The sequence below is a fragment of the Mustela lutreola genome, chromosome 13 (assembly GCF_030435805.1).
Source record: "Mustela lutreola isolate mMusLut2 chromosome 13, mMusLut2.pri, whole genome shotgun sequence".
Classification (NCBI taxonomy): Eukaryota; Metazoa; Chordata; class Mammalia; order Carnivora; family Mustelidae; genus Mustela; species Mustela lutreola.
In genome coordinates this window covers 73,459,689-73,481,203 of record NC_081302.1, presented here as the reverse complement: position 1 = coordinate 73,481,203, position 21,515 = coordinate 73,459,689, and the positions used below count along the sequence as shown (strand labels likewise).

The 21,515-nt window shown below is 39.0% G+C and overlaps 1 protein-coding gene across 4 annotated transcripts in view; it reads left to right on the top strand.

Moving 5' to 3' along the window:
* Nucleotides 1-21,515, top strand: part of B3GLCT (beta 3-glucosyltransferase) — a 116,056-nt gene that overhangs the window by 57,258 nt on the left and 37,283 nt on the right. For all 4 annotated transcript variants that reach the window (XR_009346877.1, XM_059143958.1, XM_059143956.1 and 1 more), the window contains exons 8-11: nucleotides 2,840-2,903; nucleotides 8,702-8,821; nucleotides 10,499-10,568; nucleotides 17,363-17,476. Coding sequence is in view for 3 of the 4 variants with exons in the window: in XM_059143958.1 (XP_058999941.1) it covers nucleotides 2,840-2,903; nucleotides 8,702-8,821; nucleotides 10,499-10,568; nucleotides 17,363-17,476 (368 nt within the window). In the remaining variant the exon portion in view is untranslated. The remainder of the gene's footprint in view (nucleotides 1-2,839; nucleotides 2,904-8,701; nucleotides 8,822-10,498; nucleotides 10,569-17,362; nucleotides 17,477-21,515) is intronic.

Here is a 21,515-nt window from a genome sequence, read left to right as displayed (position 1 = left end):
AAAACACTATTTGCCCTAGCAATCAGTGAGTTTTGAATTAACATCACCTAACATTTCCTGGTGATCCATCTTTGTGATCTAACAATAGTGTCAATAAGAGAACATATTTGGAGAAATTTCCAATAACACGATCTCTTCAAATGGGTTGATGTTACCAGTTTATTCTTTTGTTTTTCCACAGTAAAACTTACCTAGATTTCCTCCAAAATTTAATCCTCTGACTAGCTCACAAATGGGACTGTTAAAGTCAGCTAGGAACCCCTCCTAATAAAGAGGTGATGGGGTCCTCTTCTGTTGCAAGTTTCCGGTCTCACTGGTCGTGTCTTTAGAGCTGTGTTATTGGGACATGACTTGGCATTCTAAAAATAGGTAAGCTGAATATCAAACGTCATATTTGCCAGGAACTGAATATTTAATGAGGAAATATTTTATCTAAGTAATTGGAATTTCTGAACTTAATTGGTTTTTGTGGTTTGTTTGTGTGTTTGTTTTTGGCATTGTTGGTTACTGAAATTCACATTTGGAAAACTCTTGTGCTGTCTTGTTGTATAGAAAAGTGAAACCTAGTTTCCACTTTCAGGACTTGCCTTTTGAATTAGGTGAAATGTCCTGCACACTTTTAGAACTAGAAACGCATTTGCAAGGTGACTGGGTTAGGCTCTGGGTGTCAGTGAACCTGATTTATTATGACCTTCGTGATGCCTACGTAACCATCGCTTAAGGTTATGGTAGACAGCATGGGCTGCTAGAAATAACCACTTAAAAATTCTAGGGTATATCTGTATGTCCTCAAATTAGTCATTGTCCACCTTAAAGAAATTCAGTGTTCTTCTGTTTTGTGCATCTGAGGTTTCCTCCAAATATAAATTTTCAGGAGTTGAATGGGAAAGAAACTTAAAAAGTTGAAAACTCAGAGAGCATGTTTAGGGCAATAGGTCAGAGATATTTTTATTGTCTAGGAAGAAGGGACCTGTGGTACATAGCCATCTAACAATGGCTGTCACTTGCAATTAGGTTACCATCCCAACTGTGTGTCCCTTGCCTATGGCAGGAAGCCCAGGTATGACTTTTTCTGTCTTCAGAGTCTGAATGTGGTCTGACTGGATTTTGAAGGCCCTTGGCTTGAGTCCAGATTCCAAAGTTACCTTGATAATTCTTTATTTGTAAAAACTAGCTCTAACTGAGCAGACTGCAACTTGGAAGAGAATTCGTGCCAGGGCAGGGTTTTTTCTGTTAATCTATATTGGCAGTGTGTCCGAGAACATGTATGTATCTCAGTGTATCCTCACTCACTCCTACCGACAAATCTGAGGGCAGGTATTAAGCAGGAATGTGACCGAGATTACATTAGATTATGTGACCTGTTTGGAGTTACTGCCACCAAGCCATACTAATATCTACCCCAAGACAAATGCTTTAATACTACACATAAATTATAACCTGTGTCCTTCTTTCTTTCCTCTAATTAAAGGTAAATTTTTAAGGAAATCTTGGGGCACCTGGGTGGTGTAGTCATAAGCATCTGAATCTTGGTTTCAGCTCAGGTCATGATCTCAGGGTCCTGGGATCGTGCCCCACTTTGGGCTCCGTGCTCAGAGTGGAGTCTGCCTGAGATTCTCTTTCTTTCTTCCCCTCCTGCTTGTGCTGTCTCTCCCTAAAATAAATAAATATAATTAAAAAAAAGAAACCTTTGTGGTTCAACTAAGCCAAAATCTCAGTAAAGAGTTTTGAACCTTTTTACTTTTCCTTTTGTAATCACTATTGTATCTTTGTAGTTAAAATACACATTAGGGGGTTTGTAATTGAAACCGATGTTCTAGTCTCTAGCCCTGAGACAGAGAACCATAAGGTATTTCAGCAGTCTGGGTAAATATGTAATTCTACCTCACGCAGCTTGGAACCCAAGAATATCTTGCTCTCATTCATTCAGGCAGCTCCCTGAGTGCTCCTGGTGGCCAGGCACAGTGGGCCATGCTGGTGATACAAAGAAGCTGTAGCACAGAAAGGGACGGATGTACAACAGGATGGGACATGTGTGATAAGGTTAAGAGAGCTTGCTTCCTATTCCGGGAGCAAAGGATTTCCATCTATGCTGGTGGGCAAGTCTGGGAAAGTTCCACAGAAAAGGTGCCCTTGAGTTGGACCTTGAAGAAAGGTTTGCCAGGTGAAGGTTGGGTGTGGGTGTGCTAGGCAGAGGTAGAGCTAGAGAAAACAGCTGGCAGGTGTATGCTGTGGGTGTCGTGGGCCAGTGTGGAGAAGCTAGGGGGCAGTAGAAGGGAACGATGGAGCTCTCCTCTGCCCTGAAAGGAACCACTAAAGATTTCCTTAAGAGAAGGACTTGATTTTTTTTTTTTTTTTCTTTCCGGAAACCATATGCTCTCTTCCCCTAAAAACTCCACAAGCTGGAGTTCATTGGGATTATTAAAAGCAGGAGACTGAAAAGTAGCAACTTTTGTTTCTTTATCATGCAAGCTTTTTTTTCTTTTCTTTTCTGTCTTCTTTCTGTATCAGGAGTCAATACACTTACCGGGAGTCAACAAGCTTTGTGGCTTTGTTTTACACAAGACATTTAATTTTCTCTATTATATTTTATCGTGTTTGCCAGATGTTTAAACAATGAATGCTGCATTTGCAAAAAGGCTTGCATTCATTTCTTACTCAACAAGTAATTCCAGTTTCACAGTGCTTTGCTTCAAGGAAATGTGGAACTCTTAATTTTATCTTAAAATGTGTGCTCATAATCTGTTTTCAAACATGAGAAAGTCTGAATGTGTTATTCTTGTTCGATGCTTCCTCTGATTAATAAAAAAGAAACCCTCAAATTGTTTCTATTTTCTAGGCTTACCAAGAGGTTAAAGAGTGAATCCCTGAAGTCCGACTTTACGATAGATTTAAAACATGAGGTACGTCATTGTTTCTTTGCTAAAAGTCTCAGTAATCAAGACTTCATGTGTTTTAATGTAAAAGGTGTTTTTTATTCTCTGACAGCATACCCCTTCCCACCCAATGCTTCTATGTCTTTTCTCCCCACCAAGGTAATTCTTCTCCAGTAAATTAGGTCTTTTTCTGTAAAGCTCATTTTTATCAGGTGGAGAAGGAGCAGTGAAAAAGATTCTCGATTCTCCTCTGTGATTCTTGATTTTTTTTTTTTTTTTTTAAGCTAGGTGGATGGGTGCAAAGGTGGATTTCTAAAAACACGCAAAACTGCCATCAAAGCACCTTTGCTCTTATTTAGTACTTTGGCTGTACAATGCCGTGGTCACGTCTCTGTCCTTGGTCCTCTAGAGCAGAACTGAGCCAGTTGGTTCTAAGCAGGCAGCTGTGCATGGCATGCTAGTTGGAACCCCAGCATCCCTGGGCATTTAGTGGACATTTAGTGACCAATCATCCTGGAGGCTTTAATCATTCCTGGATCTTTGTTTTTTTGTTTTTTTGTTTTTTTTTAAATAATACATATAATGTATTATTTGCCCTAGCTGTACAGGTCTGTGAATCTTCAGGCTTACACACTTCACAGCACTCACCATAGCACATACCCTCCCCAATGTCTGTAACCCAACCACCCTCTCCATACCGTCCCCCCACCCCTGGCAACCCTCAGTTTGTTTTGTGAGCTTAAGAGACTCTAAGTTTGTCTCCTTCCCGAACCCGTCTTGTTTCATTTTTTCCTTCCCTACCCCCTAAACCCCCCACTTTGCCTCTCAAATTCCTCATGTCAGGGAGATCTTATGATAATTGTCTTTCTCTGATTGACTTATTTCCCTCAGCCTAATACTCTCTAGTTCCATCCACGTTGTCGCAAATGGCAAGATTTCATTTCTTTTGATGGCTGCGTGGTATTCCACATCTTCTTTATCCATTCATCTGTTGATGGACATCTAGGTTCATTCCATAGTTTGGCTATTGTGGACATTGCTGCTATAAACATTCGGGTGCACGTGCCCCTTTGGATCACTACATTTGTATCTTTAGTGGATCGTTGTTAAGAAGGTTTCTTCGTGGGTTTCATTCACAGGCACATTGGACTGCCTGGAACATTGTCACCTTTCACTCTTCGGGAACATGAATCTTAGGGCAGTGGGGTCAATCTTGACATGTCACTCAGGCCAGGAGTGCTGGCAGCATACCAGTAGCAAAAAGGGTACGCTCAAGGCTTTACCTTCCTGGCTGATGGCATGTGATGAAAAAGCTTGTTGAAAAAGCTTGTTGGGGGAGAAATATACATGTAAAAAACTGTTCTTCCGTTCTATAGAAAGGAAAGAACGACTAATTGAAAGCGCAGGTCTACTTAGATAGTTTTAACGAAGAGTTAACTTTGGTATAGATACTCAGGCTCAGGAATCTATTAAACACTAAATACCTACAAAAACTAATTCTAAGGTATGTGGAAAGTATGAGGATAGGTCAAGATATCTGTGTAATCACCATCTGGTTTAAAGAGCTAGGACATCACCCGTCTCTCTGAAGCTCCCTGACTGTGACATTCCTGTGTTCCTTTCATTCTTTCTAGTAAACACTTTCTCGAATTCTCTCTTCCTTTTCTTCCTCTTCCACAGCATATGACTGTGCCTCCGAATAAGACAGTTTGCAGTTTTTTACCCTTTTGGGACTTCGGATAAACGAAAGTGTGCCGCGGGTATTGTTCTGACTTGAAACTCATCCACGTGGTTATGTGCGGCAGTTCTGATGAACTTTTTTCCACTCCAGGCAGGAGTCTCTCCGGAGACCAGAGCAGTTAGCTTACCTGTTCTCCGGTGGCGGGCTTCTGCACCGCTCTGCGTTTTTTGCTATTACACTCATTACTTCTCTGTGTTTTGTGGACGTGTGTCATGATGATCCCGGGCAGGGATTTCTCTAGGGCAGAGGCTTTTAAACTATTTTTTTTTTTACTGTGACCCAGTTTAAAAAATACATTTTTCATTGCGAGCCAGTATATTTGTGTGTGTTATTGTGTTGTATTACTGATTTCTAGCTTAGCATTAGTGTGGTCTATATAACAATTGTTAGAAATGCTTTTAGGCTTATTTTGTGGCCTGGTTCATGTTTACTCTTCATAAATGGAGGAAAAGATGTATATGCTATAATTTGGGGAGTATAGTATTCTCGTTATGAGATTAAGGAAGAAATGGATTTAATATAATAAATTAATCTTCCTTCCTCCCTTCTTTCTTTCCTTCCTTCCTCCTCCCATCCTTCTTTTGTCTGCTTGATCTATCATTTATTAAGAGAGAAAGGGGAAAATCTTCCATAATAATGGTGCATTTGATAGTATCTCCTCTTGTAACTGCCAACTCTTGCTTTTTTCCCTCTGAGACTATGTTATTTAATTGCATGCAAGTTTAGAATCCTTAAGTCTTCTTATGAATTCATCTTTATTTCTTGTCATGCTCTTTGCCCTAACATGTATTTTGTGGCTGTGACTGCTTTTATACCGGCTTTCCTTTCAGGTTTGCTTTTTAATTGTCTCTCATCTTTTTCTTACAGCCCCTTTGTGTCCTCTTTTAGATGTGCTTCTCTTGGAGAGGACATATCTTCTTTTCCTCCCAGGTTGCCAGTCTTTGTCTTTAAACCAGGTAGCGAATTTACACTTATATCGAACTTGATTACCTTTATATTTGAGTTGATTTCTAACACTTTATTTTATCCTTCTCCTCATTTTCTCTCTGGCTCCTTTAAACACTTCCTTACTTTCTATATAGATTGTTTTTTGTTCTTTTTCCATTTTTTTCCTCTTCTGCTATTTTAGAAATTCGGTCTTCATTTCTGTACCTTCCTGGTTATTTTAAAATATTTTAACATGCATTCTTAACCTAACAAAGGCTAAGTAATTCATGGCCTAAATCCAAGGGACTTAGAATAATTGAACTCTGAATATTCCCTCCCCAATTTTTTTTAAAGATTTTATTTATTTATTTGAAAGAGCGAGTGAGAGAGAGAAACCACAAGAAGGGGGGGTGGTCAGAGGGAGAAGAACTCCCTGCTGAATGGGGATTCCCCATGTAGGACTTGATCCTGGGACTCCATTCAGGGATGCTGGGATCATGACCTGAGCTGAAGATAGATGCTCAATTGCTGAGCCACCCAGGCGCCCCTCCCCTTACCAATTTAAATGCTCTTTGTCATTTAGTACTTTTGTTCTTTTCCTAAACCCTGCAACTTAAATATTATCTTTATTTTATGCAATTCATATTTGTAATAGCTTCACCGTGTATTTGCCAGGGCCTTTGCACTCAGTATCCCATCTTACTTCAAAGACCTGCCAGGTGGGATCTTTTTTTTTTTTGACATTTTGAAAATTTAAATTCAATTAATTAACATATAGTGTATTATTAGTTTCAGAGGTAATGTTCAGTGATTCATCAATTGCATATCACACCCAGTGCTCATTCCATCAAGTGCCCTCCTTAATGCCTATTACCCAGTTACCCATCCCCACCCACCTCCCCTCCAGCAACCCTCAGTTTGTTTCCTAGAGTTCAGAGTGTCTTATGGTTTCTCTCCCTCTCTGATTTAGTCTTATTTTATTTTTTCTTCCTTTCCCCTGTGCTCATGTTTTATTTCTTAAATTCCTCATTTGAGTGAAATCATATGATATTCGTCTTTCTCTGATTGACGTATTTCCTCTTAGCATAATGCTCTCTAGTTCCATCCACATCACTGCAAATTGTAAGAGTTCATTCTTTTTGATGGCTGAGTAGTATTCCGTTGTGTATATATACCACATCATCTTTATCCATTCATCTTTCGATGGACATCTGGGCTCTTTCCAGAGTTTGGCTATTGTGGACATTGCTGCTATAAACCTTGGGGTGCAGGTGCCCCTTTGAATCACTATATTTGTATCCAAAGGATACAAATATAGTGATTCAAAGGGGCTATTGCTGGGTGGTAGGGTAGCTCTGTTTTTAACTTTTTGAGGGTCCTCCATACTGTTTTCCAGGGCGGCTGCACCCTGGTGGGATCATTTTTATTCTTCTGAGGCACATCCTTTAGTGTTTCCTTCAGTGGGGTAGCACATTCTCAATTTTTTTCCCTTTAAAAAATTTGTATTGACTTTGTTCTTTAAACATAGTTACCTTGTGTTTACAATTCTGGGTTGTCCATCATTTTCTGTCATCACTCTGGCTTTACTACACTGTTCTGGTTTCTATTATTGCTGTGGTGTTGGGAAATCAGCATCAGTCTATTGTGGCTTCTTTGTAGGTAATCTTTCTCTCTGCCTGCCTTTAAGACTATTTGTCTTTGATATTCTGCAGTTTCACTATGAGATATCTAGGTGCTGACTTTTTTTTTTTTACATCCTACATGGGATTCATTGACCCTTTCTATAATAGGATTGTTATGTAATTTTTGGAAATTCTCAGCCATTCTTTTTTCAAGCATGTTCTCACCCCCATTCTTTCTGTTGTCTCCTCCTGGATGTGTAGATGTGTGCCAGCACTCTGAATTTTTCTTTTACTTTTCCCATCTCTGTTTCTGCTATGCTGCATTTTAGATAATTGGGGGGCTTTCATCTTTTAATTCCCTGATTTTTTATTCACCGGTGTCTAATACTCTGCTTATCCTAATCATTAAATTTTTCTTTACTGATTTTTATATTTAGAAGTTTAGCTCCTTGTTTTCAAATTTGCTTATTTTACATAATTTTTAAAAATTTGCTTATGTTTGAATGTTTTCTCTTTATGAAAATGTACTAAACATAGTAATTTTATAACTGTGTTTGATAATTCCAAGACCTGCAGACTTTTGGATCTGATGATATAGTGTCTGCTGGTTTTTGGTGATCAGCTCACATCCCTGTGCTTTTTTTTTTTCTCTGAGTAGTCTTGTTTCAAACTGTATCTGTGCTAATCTTCTGAGTCCTACATTAAGGTGGAAGGATTTGCATTTGTTTTTCCTACTGCTACAGGATTATACTAACTTGGTACCATTTTAAATAACTGTTTGAAGTGTTTTGGACCACATTAGTGGCACACATTAGGGAGGCCCGGGTTTTGATTACAAAATCTCAGAGGAGATTTGGAGATGATATTTTCCCCCTCCATCTAGCTCCAACATCCTAGATTTATGTGGGGTTTGCTCTTAAACACTCTCCGCCTTGGCTGAGTCTTGGGCTTTATTTTCTTAACTCCTGTCAGAAACTCTGCATCACCACAGTTCACCATCTACCTACTGAGGATAATACCCTTGATGCCATTTTCCCCAGGCTCTTCCTTTTGCAGTTTTGTCCTCACAAGTTCCATACTATTATGGAAATTTAGCAATCCATTTAAAATTATTTTAAAGATATTTTATCCAACAGCTTTAGATGTTTCCAGCAAGGCTGTTAGTCAAGGTGTGTAATTACCATACTGCAGAAAACCAGCCTCATGGTAATAATTTCTTTCATCTTCTACTGTGATGTTTTAGAAACCCTAAAATCACGTCCCTGAAATTGCTTATGACAGCTTTGGAATTATTTGGTGTTCAGAATATGAACAAGAATATGGATTCTTGTTAATAAAAGATTATATTGATCCACATGAAATTACGATTTTTATATGTAAAAAAAAAAATTTGTTGAATATTGTCAAATTGATTCGGTTCAGTCTTAGTGCTCTGTAGAAGACATGGTCTGCTTTTCCTTGACATATTTTGTACCTTCTTACACTTGCGGTGTTGGCCAAGTTCTTTCATTTGTTGCCGGCTCCTGTCCTGACAGATTGCCCTCTACATCTGGGACAAAGGCAATGGGCCTCCCCTTACTCCAGTGCCTGAGTTTTGTACAGAGGCTGCGGACTCCTACTGTGCTACCACCTTCCATTCTTTTCTACCACTTTGCGTAAGTATAGAAGAAAGGCTTCCTTACATAACAAAGGAAAATCTACATGCTGTGCATAATATTGTCCTAGGACTTTAAGTTTCTACTTATGTGCCAGGTAAGAAGTAGATACCATACTTCTTACTAGTAACTGCCCTATCAGATGAGCAATGTTGTTATCCTAGTTGACACGTGAGAAGAGAAAGGACTAAGAAGTACTTGTTCAGGGTCACACAGTGAGTCCAGGGGAGGGGCAGTGAGGACCCTGAGGGCACCGCCTCACTCCCGAGGCTCCATGCAGAACTGCCTGCCACAGGTCTTCTGAGTCAGTGTGCCTGGAGTCATTTCCCTTGTTGATGATTCAGCATGTGTCTCCTGGAAGATCTATTGCATTTCCTAGAAGGGTGATTTCAGACATTTCCTGCTACACCTAATCCTTCTCCCCAAGCCCATCTCCTCTCAGCTGGAGATGTTAATTTGATCTCATCTGCCACTGTCCAGCAGAACTTTCAGAATGATCTTGTTTCATTGTACCCTAGGTCCAGTTCCCAGGATGAGCCTGAAGACCCCTGAAACTCACTAGGTTAACAGTTCTTTATCAGAAGAGAAAACATATTCATCACTTTCAAATGTTGTCTGTTCTTCTGAAAGCAGTCACACAGGAGTCTGTGTGTGGCATATTCAAAAATGAATATATGTATACACACACACATGTGCGCGCACACACACACACCCACACATTGCAGTAATGGGAGAGAATCTGTAATGTTTGCTCAGTTCCTGAGGGGGAAATCCTGTCTTTCTAGACATGATGCTTGCTTGTTCTTTAGTGCTCTTTTGGGTGGTCTGGTGGGGTCAGCCTCCTAGTGTCTTGAGTAATATGACAAAGCTGTATTTAAATGTCACCATAAACTGGCCCCAGATGATGTTTGAGTCATGGTTGAATATTATTAAAGGCCTAAGACATTTGATAAAGGGGTCAGAACACCCCATGAAGCCATCCGTGGCCTTGAGTGTAGGCTGTCCACAGTCTCCCCATGTGTCCCTTTCATCTGAGTGGCCAGCTGGGGCTGGGCTGGCTCAGGGCCCCATAATTGCCCCTCCTTCCTTGTACCCAAGTGTTTAAGTAATTGTCCCTTTGGCAGAAGACAGAATGTTGCTGTAGCTTAGACTTGGGTAGACAATAAAGGGGCCATAAAAATACTTTCAACATCAAAGTGAGACTGGTCCCCCAAGAGGGAGTCAACTCCTGTTGTACAGGAATACAGCCCACTGGTTCTTTCCCTTTGTGAAAATCTTCACCAGCTGGAAAAAGGAAAGGGAAGATGACTAACATTTACTGGGAAGTTAGAATGTGCTGAATAAATGTAGCAATGAAAGTGGCTTCACTGGTGGCTATTCTGACCATCTTCTAAATGAGCAGACTGAAGTTGAGAGCTGAGGAATATTGTCTGGGTGACACAGTGAGTACAGGACAGGGCTGGGATTCAGGCCCAGGTCTGGCTGACATCAGAGGTCTTGTCAGCTGAACTATAGTTCCTGTTTCTCCAGAAACTTAATCCTGGAAACAGGATTAATGTCCTTGATGTTGGTGAAGGTCACCTCTGTGGCATGCAAGATCTAATAGGGGTGGGGTATGAATGTGGGTGTTGATATGACACGGACTCATATATACACATATGTTTTCTTGTTTTCTAGGGAAATCCAGTGAAGAAAGAGGATATATTTTTCGCAGTAAAAACATGCAAGAAATTTCACAGCGATAGAAGTATGTTTTGTGTTACTCATTTTTCCTGAACTTATAAAATCCCAACTGCCTTTAAAAGAAAAAAAAAAGTACAAGCCAGCTAGAAACTCAAGGAAGAGATAACGACACATACATTGTTGGAATGAAAACAGTTATTTAGCTTGTGTTCCTCATCGTACCACTTCAATAACTAAGATCAATTAGAAGGGACCGTTTTGTATCAAAACATGAGTGGCCCTAGCCCTTCTGAATACCGTTCAGAGCAGTGTTTTAAATTGGAAATGGGAAAGCACAGCTGCGGCAATCTTGGACACGATGCATGAATAACAATCCATTTTGCAGAACAGTGTCCTATTTATGTCCATGCACCGGCTCTGAACTGTATGAGCAATGTTAGAGGGGATTTCAAGGTGGGAGAATACCAAAAAAAGGATGTTTTCTCCAAGACTAATCCTTCTTTTTACATTATGGTGGATGCACACACTGGAACTTTTAAAGATACATATTTGCTCATGAGTGGATTGTATTGCAGAAAAGGCAATAGGTGGCTTGTACATAGCGGTCCCTTCTTAAGAAGATCTTGGCATGCAGATGAATGTTGTTTTTATTCAACTTTTTGGTGTTATTACAGAATTCTACTAAGTTATGGTGATAATGTAAAAGAAAAAGCATGTCCTAAATTAAGTAGACATAATTTCTTTCTTTTTTTCTGCCTTATTTCAAGCTGCACTTTTCTGAAATTGAAAATTAGACAGTCTTTTGCATTTTCTAATTTTAGCATATATTTTAATTTTTTTTCCATGAAAAGACAGTCGATTTCATCAAGAGTGTGATATTTATGTAGAAGAGATTTCTAAGCCAGCTGTCGTTTTCAGGGGATTAGAGCTATGGGGGAATTTCATTTAGATAATTTATTTGATAATATGGTACTTATAAATTATACTTTAAAGGGAAACATTTTCCAAATAAAAAATAGTATAATTTGGGATTGAAATATTAAGATAGTAGCATCAATTAGAATCTGGTTATGATATACAGTATCATATAAGTATGTAACTATAAACCTTCATATTTACCTAAAATAGTCACATAAGGTGCCAAGTCCTATTCAATCAGTCTAATATAGGCACTCATTATATAAGAGAGTCCTAAAGATTATTAAAAATCAATATAGAAGTTAAAATTTTCATCATTCACAAAAATTAACATAGATTTAATATCCTTTTGCTTTTTTTAAAATCTGGAAGGGCATTTGGGGATAATTTTTGATATATTTTATAAACTATCAAAGGAAATGAATGAAGGGACTGCCTTTAAAAAAAAAAAAAAAACAAACAAACAACAGAAGTGTTCACATTGATTTATTTGATCCTGAAGCTGCACTTGGGAGTAGTGACTATTTTCATAATATTGATGTTAAGAACAGTGGTGGTAGTGATATTTTCTCTTTTGAGACATTTTTCAAGTGACTATAAAGCAGTAAAATAGGGACCATCCCTGGTTGTATTTTTCATATTTTACAGAAATGAAAAAGAAGTTTGCTGATTTTAATTTAGTAATTTTGAATGATCTAGTTTATTGCTTTCTTATTTGCATCAGGGTCAGATAATCTTTTCAGGTATCCATCAAATGCTTTTATATTTGAATTTCAAGTCAAAGGTCTTTAAAAATTACAAATCTAAAGAGCCTGTTAAGAGCATTAAAACCAAACCCTCCAAAGCTGGATACATTGATTCGTTGCTATGAATCTGAATCTGGGGTCATTGAAGCCTGAGACTTAATTAAAAGATATTATGAGGCTTTCACGGTTGGGTTTCTGTGGCAAGGCATCTTTAAACTAGAATGTTTGAAAAGATGTTGAGGCAGCAGGATTTTAGCGACTTTGATGTCCATATCGCTGGATGGAAGTGAGCCTTCGATGCCACTGGGCTCCTCTCCTTCTTTTGGAAGGCTAGTCTAACCACCAGTTGGCCCAGAGAATTATCCAGTAACCCTATTAGTTACAAGGACAATACTATATTAACTGCGTCTGCTCATCTTCTTTACATTTTCTGGTTTTTTTGTTTGTTTTTTTACATACATTGTATCATCTGCCTTCATGGTGACAATTCCTGATGATGTGATAATTAATGTTATGCCTTTGATCATGTAGAGAAAGCTGAGTGACACAGCTGGCCCCTGTTCTTATAGACTGTTGAGTAGGAGTGCTGGGATTCAGGGTTTCTGGCTCTAAATCCCCAATTCTCTCTGCCACAGCACAGCTGTACTGTCATCTCCTTGGATGTATTACAATCTTAACATTTGATAAATGATATTGGATATTCATGTTGACGTTTTGCTAGGCTGAAGGTCATTTTTGACTTGGCCAGAAGGTGGGAAAGTAGGCTTTTTATTTTCAGTAGCAAGGGGGGAGAGCCAGAAGTTGAAATCCACAGAGGATCTAAAATATAAAGCAAGCTGGGCATTCAGGCTGCCACTCCTGTCCAAGCATTTGACTGCTCTAGTCAAGCCCAGTACGTGGAGTGGGGTCGGTTTTTTCTTCATTCTTTCCCCATGAACTTTGTGATAGAAACCCTTGAAGTTACAAAGGCCAAATGACAAGGAAAAAAAAAACACCCATAGATAAGACTGTATATTTATCTTGGAGAAAAACTGAGAGTTGGCTATACTGTTGGTGATGTATCTGGTAGCAGGTTCTCACTTGTGGGTGCACTGCCCCTGGGGACAGCAGAAGACCCCTTGTGATGTCCCCCATTCCTGGCTCCTTACAATGCCGGCCATGTCCAGGGTAAGGGTGAGGGATGGCACGTTCTGTTAAAGGCTCCCGTTAGTTTGGCAAGGGAAAATAAAATACACACGACTCATTTTTTATATTCTTAATGAAGAATGGTAATAAGGCAGGTTCCAAAATTTACTTATTTATTTATTTTTTAAAAAGATTTTACTTATTTGACAGAGAGAGATCACAAGTAGGCAGAGAAAGAGAGAGAGGAGGAGGAGGAGGAGGAGGAAGCAGGCTCCCCGCTGAGCAGAGAGCCCAATGCGGGGCTCTATCCCAGGAGTCTGAGATCACGACCTGAGCCGAAGGCAGAGGCTTAACCCACTGAGCCACCCAGGCCCCCCAAGTTCTGAAATTTTAAAAAACAATTACTTAACATCTTGTACCTTTTCTGCTTGATGGTGAAACAAGCATTTATGTAACTGCTTTGTGTCCGGATTCTGATTCAAATGTAATAAAGCATTCTTAGGACACAGCAAAAATATATTCTATCTTTTGGCTTAAGAAAGAAATACATATTGACACCATCGAAATAGCAACACGCTCTTGAGATGCAAGCAGTTACTAGGGTTTTAAAGAAACTTTAAATGTCTTATATAAAGCAAATTAGGCATAGCATGTAAAATTATATTTAAGCAAGGAGAAGGTCTCTGGAGTTTTAATATTCAGCTTGTTCACTTCCTCTTGGGTTATGTGTTTTTCTACTGTGTGACGTGAGCTGTCAGAAAATGTTAAGAATTCTCTCTGCACCAGTTTGCCACGCTGTTCCTGTGCGTGTCTTAAGTATCTGGTGGCAGTCACCGCTTTGTTCTTCAAGTGCTGGGTCGTGAGAGGCTCTCCCGCTGCAGTCCCCCTGATTAATGAGGTAAAATTGCTATTTGCTCAGCCTTTCGTTCCTTTTCACAGCTTCCTGAGCACCTAAAAATAAACACTTTATTCCTTTCAGATTGAAAAAACAAAAAACACCCTGTTACCTTTACCGCAGTCATCTTGTCTGGAAGAGGCCCCATCTGAGCAGACTTATGGAAAGATGTGTGTGGTTAGAGAGGCTGACAGGTCCTGGGCTGCAGTCTGCTTATTTCAGACATGAGGCGTGGATTACAGTGCAGCTCAAATGTCATTAGATTATTGAAGAGAGGGAGGGAGTCGGGGGCTGCCCTGCTTAGATCGCCCCCTGGCTGTTGAACAGATAGAAAGGTTCCAAGGTTGCCCCAACATGTTGTTTTAGACCAGCCCCGAGGGGTGCCTTTCAGGCTTAGGTACACCTCATCTCTAAAATCAGGGTGTGTGTCTCTAACCCTTTTCGGAGGAGAGAGGAGCAAGCAGGATTTTTGTCACTGATGTGTATATGGAGACAGGAAGCCTATTTGTCGAGTGAAAATAGCAGATTTCTTAACATCAAAAGTCATTCACATTTGATTGTGTGGTAGTCTTTGTACAGTGCCTAAGGGTCTAGCGCATTTTCATTTGTAATCAGTTTTGCAAGTAAATTCACCAGGGGTAAAAATGTGTGTTCTGTGCCTCCTAGCGAGACACACATTTCCTGCTTCGAGTCTGTAAAGCCATGTGGAAGATTTACGCCATCTGTGCAGCGGGATTGTTTTTTCTTTAATAGCACAAGTTTTACTTCGCTCCAATTGCAAGTTATCCTGTGGTAAGCCTTCTTGAAAGAGGCTAGTGTTTTATTAGGGGGTACTAAGTGTGCTTCTCTGTATTGAAAATGAGATAATAGATCATGTAACTATATTGAAATATTTTCTCACAATTTAATATACTTGGGAACGCAGTGCCTCAGTTTAAAATATTTTATAACTAGAATGAATTCAGTTTAGAATTCAAACATTGCTAATGAAATCGACCAATACTCTAAAAGTTTTAGGTAATTTAGAATCAACCCTAACTAAAGGTAAAGGTTTTAACCTGCGGTTATAGAAGACTTAGCCTTAGCTTTGAATTCTTTATAGCTGGCAGATATGACAAACGCTTCAGGAGCTATAGTGATGAGGCAGCAGATGATAAAAATTGTTGAATGCTTTTGGGATTATAGAATCATAGCATCCTACTATATTAAAATGGCTGGTGTGTTTTTATACAATTGGTAATGGTGGCAATAGTCTTGTACCAAATGATGAATTGCCTTTATGAATAAAACCTTCCTTTAAACCAGTTCCAGAGATAGCCCTAAGCCTTTTGTGGGAACTTCTACAAAATTCAATTATTTATTGAGCATCTACTACATCCTGGGCACTTGCCTGCTATGGGGAACGATTCGTATAGGAATTCTTACCTTAAGTGAAATTTCTGTTTCCGTTGTTTCAAACAAGAACAAGTAGTTAGGTACAGCAAAGAACTCACTCACACTTGATTTTAATGTCACTTAAATCAGCCGAGAAGAAACATTTCTGCTGTTTAATAAAGTCATTAGAGCAAAAGGGAACTGGAGGCTAATGACTGAGGACAGCAAAAGCAGACTTTTGCACAGCTGAGGGCTGTGGACTGAGGAAAATCTTGACCTTTCCTCACAGCTTCTTTCAGCATCACGCAAGGGAGGACATTTTACCCAGGAGTGAATTAGCGGCAGCAGGCTGCCGGGAGCACTTTTCTGGGTAAGTCCTCCTGCGTGTGATACCCATGGCAGACTGCCACTGTGGTGACAAGGTGAAGTCTTTCATTGTGGGATGTGAAAGTAGGAGAGGATTTGTTTTCTTCCCCCTTCCTACCCACTCAGGCAGCCTTATCTGTTATTTATGCATCTTTGTCCATTTTGACATGAAGAAATCTCTGCCTTTTCAGGATTGCAGAAAAATTGTATTTTAAGCCCTAAAAGTTATTTAGTGGGTTACAATAGGTAACTTAGAGATTGTAACAAATGTCCAGAATTCATAGTCTGTCTTTCTTAAAAGCTGGTGAATAATGGATAAAATGGTGCCCTTTTGTGTTTTCTATACAAAGGGCTCTCTGACTTTGACTCCAAGTTTATTCACTTGCATAGCTAAACATTTAAGGTTGACATTGCATTGGTTGTGTTTGCATATATTTTTATTTGTGCTGGGAAAAAGGGAAAGATAAATGACCTGATAAAATCTCAAAATACTGACCTGAAGATTTAGTTCACTGGAGTGGAGGTTCTTAAATTGCCAGGGTTTATAATCGAGATATGACCTTTTTTTTTTCCTCTATTGAAACAACAGAAACCTCTTCTCAAAATTTAGAGATGCACAGACAGTAGCTAAAAAAAAAGTATATAAGAAAATAATTATGCAGCTGTTTGGTCATGTGAATTAATATCAGTGATCAGGAAGAATTCTGTCAAATGTGGAAAGAGGTGAAGCTTAAAAGTAGCTCTAAATTAGAGAAAACTAGGAAAATTTTCTGTTGTTTGTGTTTCTTTAATTAAAACAATTTATCTGTTAGTGGTTGAGGTCAGAAATCTGCAGTGATTCTCAACCTTTTTTCTTCCACGTTTTTCCAGAAGTGTAGCATAAAGAATATCAGCTCTCCCAGGCAGTGGTTCTCAGTGGTAGGGTCATGCCCTGGGTAGGATTGCTTGGTTATTTTGCAATCGTTGGGTGGGGACATGTGTCATTTGAGAAGCCCCCATCCCCATCCTAAGGGAGACCTATTTGCATCTCAGCCAGAAACACAGACTATTTCCCACCCCTCTAAGAAGCATTTGAAAAATCCAGTTGTGAATTTTAAGTGAAATAGCATATGGGGAAAGAGGAAAATGAAAATACTTCAGTGTAGTCAGACCAGGAAATGGATCACTACATGGGCTCAAAGAATGAGGAATCATCAGAAATGGGAAGTGTTGGGCTCTAACATACACTGAAAACATCTCAAAAAGAGGGTTCCATGCAGGTGCTGTCATCAACGGACAACCGGACATTTCTTGGAGTAGGAAAAGCAAGCAGGTTGGGATACCCGAAGAACAAATAATGGTTCTCTTCCTTAATAAGTGATTATGCTGCCCTTCATGGTGCTAAGCTTTCCTTCAGAACTATACCGGTGACTGTCACTTCTCTCATTTTTTCAGTCCCCATTGTAAAGCAGACCTGGGCGGGCCAGGCAAGTGTCATTGAATACTACAGTGATCACACAGAAAGTTCCATTCCTACAGTAGATCTGGGGATTCCCAATACAGATAGAGGTGAGTCCTTAATTTGTACTACTCTTATTCAGAGTGTCCATCATTATCCTAAATTAGGATAATAATGAAATATCTTATAAATATTATATTTGCCTTATGTAATTTCACTTTCTCCCCTCCCGGCATCTTTACCCATGGATAGGGACCAATTCTCTTGGATTAAGAGCTGCTTTATAAGTATCAAGAAAGGTCGTAAGTTGTTAGACCATAATGATATGACTGAACACATGACAACTAGGATTATTTAACAGATTTTTTTTATACCTTCATAATTCACTGTGGCCATAATGGAGTGTCCAAAGTTAATTTATCATCTTGCCACACAAAGTTTCTCTTCAGTGGTTTAACCCGGCCAGGATTGTTCTGTGGCTACTATTTTCCAGCTGCCAAAGCCCCAGAAGAAGAGAAAGCAGGAACGAAGCCTATGGTTTCTCTCCTCATGGAGCTTAGGGTCTCACACTTTGTATATCCCTCTCCAGGAGTGCTTAACCACATCCTATCCTGGTTATGTGGGGCATAAGCTCCACAAGAGTCATGTATTTTGTTAATATTTTAATGAGTAATTATTGGCAGTACACCTGTTTTTCTCTTCAGCGTGCAGACTTTATAATTAAAAATTTTTTTATTTCAGAAAAATAGAGGTAGGCATTTGGCCACTTTACCTTCAGATGCTCTTTATCTTAATTTTTATTTAGTGTTCCTGCCACACGTTTTTCTTTAGTTTTCTACTTTCCCATACCCTTTTATGAATAGAAAAAGAAATAAGTTCATTGTCTTGTTTTATTGAGTAATTTACCTGGATTATTTCATAGTCATCTCTTTTATAATGTCTTGATTAATAGTGTACAATGTAGAATCAGATATACCATTCTTCTGACAAGATTAAATATATTACTGAGTCTATCTATTGCTTTGTTCTGGAGACATGATTTTATTTAAAATTATATTTTATTCAATTAATTATCATATAGTATATTATTAGTTTCAGACGTAGAATTCAGGGATTCATTAGTTGCATAATCCCCAGTGCCCATTACATCAAGTGCCCTCCTTAATGCCCATCACCCAGTTACCCCATCCCCCACCTACCTCCCCTCTAGCAACTGACAGTTTCCTATAGTTAAGAGTCTTTCATGGTTTGTCTCCCTCTCTGACTCTGTGTTGTTTTATTTTTCCCTCCCTTTCTCTATGTTCTCTGTTTTGTTTCCTACTTATGACTGAAATTATATAATTGTTTTTCTCTGATTAATTTATTTTCCTTAGCATGATACTCTCTAGTTCCATCCATGTCATTACAAATGGCATGATTTCATTCTTTTTGATGACTGAGTACTATTCCATTGTGTACATACCACATCTTTTTTTTTTTTAAATTTTCACAGCACTCACCATAGCACATACCCTCCCCAATGTCCATAACCTCACTACCCTCTCCCTACTCCCCTCCCTCCAGCCCCCCTCAGTTTGTTTTGTGAGATTAAGAGTCACTTATGGTTTGTCTCCCTCCCAATCCCATCTTGTTTCATTTATTCTTCTACCCCCCAAACCCCCCATGTTGCATCTCCACTTCCTCACATCAGGGAGATCATATGAGAGTTGTCTTTCTCCGATTGACTTATTTTGCTAAGCATAATACCCTCTAGCTTCATCCATGTCATCGCAAATGGCAAGATTTCCTTTCTTTTGATGACTGCATAGTATTCCATTGTATGTATATACCACATCTTCTTTATCCATTCATCTGTTGATGGACATCTAGGTTCTTTTCCATAGTTTCTACTGCATACCACATCATCTTTATCTATTCATCTGTCGATGGACATCTGGGCTTTTTCCATAGTTTGGCTATTGTGGACATTGCTACTATGAACATTGGGGTGTAAGTGCCTTTTCATATCACTACACATGCATCTTTGGGGTAAATACCCTGTAGTGCTGGGTTGTAAAGTAGCTCTAATTTTTAACTTTTTGAAGAAACTCCCTACTTTTTCAGAGTGGCTGTACCACCTTGCATTCCCACTAGCAGTGTAAGAGGGTTCCCCTTTCTCTGCATTCTCACCAATATTTGTTGTTTCCTGACTTGTTGATTTTAGCCATTCTGTCTGGTGTGAGGTGGTATCACATTATGGTTTTGATTTACATTTCCCTGATGCTGAGTGATGTTGAGCATTTTTTCATAAGTCTGTTGGCCATTTGTATGTCTTCTTTGGAGAAATGTCTGTTCATGTCTTCTGCCCATACCTTAACTGGATTATATGTTCTTTGGGTTTGAGTTTGATAAGTTCTTTATCGATTATGTATGTTACCCTTTATCAGATATGTCATTTGCAAATATTTTCTTCTATTCTGTTGGTTGTCTTTGATTTTGTTGGCTGTTTCCTTTGCTGTGCAAAAGCTTTTTGTCTTGTTGAAGTCCCAATAGCTCATTTTGCCTTTGTTTCTCTTGCCTTTGAAGACCTGTCAAGCCAGAAGTTGCTGTGGCTGAGGTCAAAGAGGTTGATGCCCATGTTCCCTTCTAGGCTTTTGATGGATTTCTATCTCAAATTTAGGTCTTTCATCCATTTTGAGTTTATTTTTGTGTATGGTGTAGGAAAATGGTCCAGTTTCATTCTTCTGCATGTGACTGTCCAATATTCCCAACACCATTTGTTGAAGAGACCATCTTTTTTTCACTGGGCATTCTTTCCTGCTTTGTTGAAGATTAGTTGACCATAGAGTTGACAGTCTATTTCTGGCCTCTCTATTCTGTTCCATTGATCTATGTGTCTGTTTTTATGACAACACCATACTGCCTTAATGATTACAGCTTAATAATGGTGAATGGTGATGTTACCAGCTTTGGTTTTCTTTTTCAACTTTCCTTTGGCTTCGGGATCTTTTCTGGTTCCATACAAATTTTAGGATTATTTCTTCCAGCTCTCTGAAAAATGTTGATGGTACTTTGATAGGAATTGCATTGAATGTATAGATTGCTTTGGGTAGCATAGACATTTTAACAATATTTGTTCTTCCAATCCATGACCACGGAACATTTTTCCATTTATTTGTCTCCTACAGTTTCTTCTATGAGTGTTCTACAGTTTATGGAGTATGGATCCTTTGCATCTTTGGTTAGGTTTATTCCTAGGTATCTTGATGCAATTGTAAGTGGAATCGATTCCTTAATTTCCCTTTATTCTGTCTCATTGTTAGTGTATAGAAATGAATCTGAATTCTGTGCACTATAAGTTCTAGCAATTTTAGGGTGGAGTCTTGGGTTTTCCACACAGAGAGTATCATGTCATCCGTGAAGAGTGAGAGTTTGACTTTTTCTTTGCCCATTCAGATGCTTTTTATTTTTTTTTTTGTTGTCCAGTTGCTCAGGCTAGGACTTCTAGTACTCTGCTGAACAACAGAGAATGTTGTGAGAATGGGCATACTTGTCGTATTCCTGGCCATTGGGGGAAAAACTCTCACTTTTTCCCCATTAAGAATGATATTTGCTGTGGGCTTTTTGTAGATGGCTTTTATGATATTGAGCTGTGTTCCCTCTATCTCTACATGTGGAGATTTTTAATCAAGAAAGGATGCTGTATTTTGTCAAATGCTTTTTCTGCATCTGTTGAGAGGATCATATGGTTCTTGTCCTTTCTTTTATTAATGTAGTGTGTCCCATTGATTTGTGGATGTTGAACCACACTTGTAGCCCAGGAATAGATCTCACTTGGTGGTGGTGAGTAATCCTTTTAATGTACTGTTGGAACCTACTGGATAGTATTTTTGTGAGAATTTTGGCATCCATGTTTATCAGGGATAATGGTCCGTAATTCTCCTTTTGATTGGAGTCTTTGTCTGGTTTTGGGATCAAGGTAATGGTGGCCTCATAGAATTAGTTTATTAGTTTTCCTTCCTTTTCTATTTTCTTAAAACAGCTTCAGAAGAATAGGTATTAATTCTTCTCTAAATGTTTGGTAGAATTCCCCTGGGCTCTTTTGTTGGGAGATTTGTGGTTATTGCTTCAATTTCCTTGTTGGTTATGGGTCTGCTCAGGTTTTCTATT